General features: G+C 34.7%; 1 protein-coding gene across 1 annotated transcript in view; it reads left to right on the top strand.

Moving 5' to 3' along the window:
• The window catches only part of LOC106870507 (LIM/homeobox protein Awh), a 253,005-nt gene that overhangs the window by 241,215 nt on the left and 6,422 nt on the right, over nucleotides 1-5,368 (top strand). The window contains exon 4 of the mRNA XM_014916620.2: nucleotides 4,790-5,059. Coding sequence (XP_014772106.1) covers nucleotides 4,790-5,059 — 270 coding nt within the window. The remainder of the gene's footprint in view (nucleotides 1-4,789; nucleotides 5,060-5,368) is intronic.

The following is a 5,368-nucleotide window of genomic DNA, read 5'->3' on the forward strand; positions in this document are numbered from 1 at the left end:
AGGTTCCCCCTTCTGTATAAATCATAACATTTCTATAATAATAATAATAATAATAATAATAATAATAATAATAATAATAATGGTTTCAAATTTTGGCACAGGGCCAGCAATTTGGGGGAAGGGGTAAGTCGATTACATCGACCACAGTGCTCAGCTGGTACTTATTTTATCGACCCCAAAAGAATAAAAAACAAAGTCGACCTCGGCAGAATTCGAACTCAGAACATAAATTAAAGTTGCAGCTATTTCTGGAATGTACCTATAATGCATAATTGCTAGCTCAAACCTCAGTAGTTTCCAAAGAAGAAACTACATACAGTTGGACAAATTGTCTGTGTTGACCATCAATTGGATGCAAATGCGAGGCCATCTGACACATGGTGGTGTACTCTAAAACAATGAGGTTGTTTTCTTAGAAGTTCAGAAATCTAGGCTCTTATATGATAAAGATGAATGGTACAATGATATGTTTCCTTTTAAATTTAGGCTTTATGGATTATGAAGTTCGCTCGTGGGAGGCCTTTGGTAAGAAGGGCATTCTCGTTTTACTACAGGTGGCAGAGCGCCCACCTTGGCTTTTCTGTAGAAATATATTTTGTGTTGCAAAATTGGCACAATACACTCATTCTCCACAATAAACACACATTCTTTCTCTTTCTCATCCCTGCCTCTTTCTGTTTCTCTCTCTCTCTCTCCTCCCTCTCTCTCTCTCTCTCTCTCTCTCTCTCTCTCTCTCTCTCTCTCTCTCAAGTACACCACATTCCTCTCCTTTTCTCGCTACCTCTTCCTTCAATTAGCTATTTAACCACATATCATAAAATCAACCTCTTTTTTCCTGTCACTGCTAACACATACACTCTCTCTTTCTTTCTCTCTTTCTCCTTCTCTCTCTTTCTCACCCCCTCTCTCTCCACCTCTCCCTTCAACTAAGTACATGACAGATTCACATATTTGGCCTCACTGTTTTAATATATGCAACGGAAAAACTGCTTAGCTGCAGTCTTCCAACTTCACATTCTGAGTTCAAATGTCACCGGGGTCGACTTTGCCTTTCATCCTTTCGGAGTTAATGAAATAAGCTCCAATTGGGTACTGGGGTTGATGTAATCGACTTTCCTCTCCCTGAAATTATTAGCTTAACATATAGATGATAAAGTGAGAACAAAAATAAGGCAGGAGTTCAACCAAATAATGTGATTGATCAAAATAAACTGTTCAGTCAAATTTTTACACCATGCCTACTGAGGAGGACCAATAATATCGAAACACGTCCGGTGTTGTCAGCGTATTTGAAAAAAATCAAACTCACTCCTCACTGTATTATCCACAGATCATTTTTTACTAATATTAATTTATTTGAATTTCAGGACTGTCTGTCTTGCTTTTCTTGACCATAATTATTATTCAGGCAAATAGTTTCTTCTCCTTATTACGGACGCAATATTAATTAATTAAAACAACTTGGTTCGCGGCACTAAGTGTTCTAGCCTCCTCTTACTAAATAATGTCAGTTGACGGAGACAGGAAAACTGGTGAGTTTACAAGTATTTAAACGGTTGTATAATGATCAATATACGCATATATACGTATATATATAGTTATATATACGATTATTACGTTCTCAAAAACCGTTATCATGTATATATGAACTGCTGTATAAATGGTTATTATGCATCAGAAACAATGTTACATTTGAAATTTTATTAACATTACTAAAAGTTAACAAAATCTGGTGGTACGTAATGTACAAAATATACTGGATTTTGTTTCGTTTTTGCTTTTGTTTTTTAACGTAAAGAATAGCAACTATTTAATGTAAATAAACGACATTGATTCGAGATTAACAAGATGAACACATACAAGAATCTTGTTTATTAGATTATAGTGCAGAGAAAAATATTTAATCGCTGTTTACAACTTAATTTTGTTCATCTGTCATGCGTGAAGTGAAGCTGAAGAAGACATCTTCACGAGTTAAATACTCGACAAACTCCAAAACATCTTAGCGAGTCAATGACTCGGTTACCTCTTAAAAACAAAGTGACAACACTTATAAATAAATAAATAAATAAATAAAAGATGGGGCAACACTTTATAAAATCTCTGCCATTTAATAGCAACCCCAATCCTAATACTTCTAGTTACTTCTTTACTATTTTACCTATTTTTTTTCCATCTACATTAATTCTTTTTTTTTTCCTTTTTTCTTTCTTTTTTCTTTTCTTTTTCTATTTCAATCTGTGTTCAGCTAATTTCGTTCCGGTTTCTTTATTTCTCTATTTTTTCTTCCTCAACATCTCTATTACATTTATGGTCTTCTACCTCTCTTTCTCCCTCCTCCTCTCTCTCTCTCACACACACGCACACACACTCATACACACACACACACGCACACACACTCATACACACACACACACACGTCTATATACTTCAAACTATCTTTCTTTCATCTATTATTTTCTCTCACTCCTACACCCTCTTCCATTTTCTTCCTTACTCTCAGTTATTTCTTTACTCCATACTTCCTCTTCATTCGACATTTATTTCCTTAAGTTTTTATATATTACTTTCCCATCGATACTCTCCGATTCAATATAATTCCGACAATTTAGCATCTTCAGTTGGCACAATTCCACAATGTTCTTGGAACAAAAATCACATTTCACGCATCTTTCGTGATGAACAAATAATTCCTGCTCTTTGTTCATGTTGGCGATGAAGAATGTTACTTTGTCTTGTAGTCTAGTTTACTGTGTAATATTTAAACAGTTTTTAAAAATTGTTATTACGCATTTTTATTAGATATTTTGTCGGTTGTTAATTAAATAAGCACATTGACATCTTGGCTTCACACGGACACAGTGGATTGTAAATATAGAGAAGCTCCAAATAACAAAAATTTCTAAAACCAAAATTATGCATTAAAGACCAGCTCTGCAGATAAAGGGGTAACTTAGCTCCTGATAGAGTCATGGGGGAGCTGTTCTGGCTTTTAATACAAACAGAAAGAATAAAGGAAAAGAATCGATCCAGTAATGTCTTGTACTTTATTTATCGACCTTGGAAATATGAAATGTACATTTGACCTCGATTATTAATACATGACACCTTAACGACAATGCCAGTTGCATTGGAGAGAAGATTAAAATATAACTGGTTCCTGGAAAACCTACACTAATACTTTTGGCTAATGAAAATTATTGCATAACTGACACTGAATTAGAAATTTGTTCTACATTTTGATGTGAGTAGATGAATATATCAAGTGTTCTGTTTATGATAATTGAATATATGAATGTATAATGCATTTTCCAACGGTTTTTCGGTAAACAATCAAATTTCTGTGATTAATCATATTTCGTTGTATTTACGAATATTTTTGTTTCTTTATACTACAATACTGCTATGTTGCTTTTTTTCCAATAACTGCTTAAATAATCAGCAACTTAAAACTCAGAGATTCGATTTAAGAAGCTTGAACTTCAAATAGGATATATACACAAGCTCTGCTTAATATGTTGAGTACATTTTTCCTTGTTTGTAACCACAGTCGTTCAACGATAACATGTATAAAGCGTATTATATTATGAATTAAAGATATGTCTAGCTGTCCCACGAGGTAGCTTGTGTTAAATGTTCCATATTTTCTTTTAACGGTACGCTTGATATCCATTTTCCCGTTTGTTTAATCTACATAGGCGTAAATTAATAGCACGAACTTATTATTGGGTCACTGTGCATTCTCAAGGATTAAATAAATCGCTTGGATGAACTAAAATTGTACTGCCTACGTGTATGTGAATCAGCCAATTCCATAGATGGTGGCATGTATTTAAGCATTCTTTTATATTCCCTTATGAAGCACCCCCAAACGTATTTTCATTATTTTTCTAAAACAGTTGTTATTTCTGAATAGTATACAAAGTGATTGCTTCATTCTAGTTTCCATTCCTGGTTGATTTATATATCACCTACAAATGTTGTCAACAATCACTTAATCGCTGTTGCTTAACTAAGTTAGTGTCTTCAGTTCAACAGCTGCTGATTATGTGATCGATGATAATTTTGATGAATATTTCATGTTTTCTTCATTTGATATTATTTCAGGCTCACACTTCTTGGCTATTTAATTCAAATAGACACAAGTCTTAGCACTATAACTACTTGTTGGATCATTGAGCACTCTCATTAATTAAAATTGTAATGCCCCAATTCTTGTGTGTCTGTGTCTGTGTGTGTCTGTATGTGTGTCTGTGTGTGTACGTGTGTGCGTGCGCGTGGTTTCTTTGTAGACATACATATATGTTCTAGTGAGTATGCACGTACATATTGGTATATATTACTCAAGCCGCATTGTATTGGACTAAATCGGTTATGAATATATGCATGGAGGGATGGACAGTGAGTGGATAAAAGGATATTTGCATGTGTATATGTATGTAAGTATTTCTGAATGATTGAGAGAAAGCAATGTAACGTGTTAGTATTTTGCAGTCATGGACGAATTGCCCCCCGAACTTTCTGAATGGCAACGCCAAACGGAAAATTGTCTTCAGTTTCTTTAGTAGTGTAGTCCGCTTGATAATAAACCATGTCTTATGCGGTCCGCTTTTCAAAAAATATTGCTCGTCCCTGGTACATAATGGTATGAACAAGCGAGTATTTCAGGTGTGTGAGTCCCTAATATGTTTAATATTATATAAAATCAGATATAAAAGGAAAAAAAAACACTAATTTAAGTACAAAAAGATGAATCTGACACATATTTTTTTTGTATTTTCCATTTCAGAGAGCGCCAGTAGTCAAAAGCCGAAGGCAAAACGCGTGCGAACAACTTTTACCGAAGAACAGCTACAGTTTCTACAAGCAAAATTTCAACTGGACAGTAACCCTGATGGTAACGATTTGGAGCAGATAGCAGCCCAAGCAGGCCTCAGTAAGCGAGTCACACAGGTGTGGTTTCAGAACAGCCGGGCGCGGCAGAAAAAGTATCAGCAACAACGAAATAAAATCAATGGGAGCTCACGGACTCTTTCCCCTCCAACGGGAGTTAACTCTAGTATGTTTCCTTGCCCAGCTACTAGTACCTACTTTTGCCACTATGGGGAGTTGATATCAGTCCAGCTCAAGTCTGGTGGTTGGCATTGTAGCCGTTTCCCTTAGGCAGTAGGTGAAATTAATTTGTGATTATAATAATGCTCATTGTAGTAACCGCTAACTGCCTTTCGAAACTCTTCTATAAGGGCTATACAAGCATATTTATATACAGATATATATATATATATATATATATATACGCACATATATATACATGCATATATATAAATATATGTGCGTATATGTATATATATATATATACATGTATATA

The sequence above is a fragment of the Octopus bimaculoides genome, chromosome 1 (assembly GCF_001194135.2).
Source record: "Octopus bimaculoides isolate UCB-OBI-ISO-001 chromosome 1, ASM119413v2, whole genome shotgun sequence".
Classification (NCBI taxonomy): Eukaryota; Metazoa; Mollusca; class Cephalopoda; order Octopoda; family Octopodidae; genus Octopus; species Octopus bimaculoides.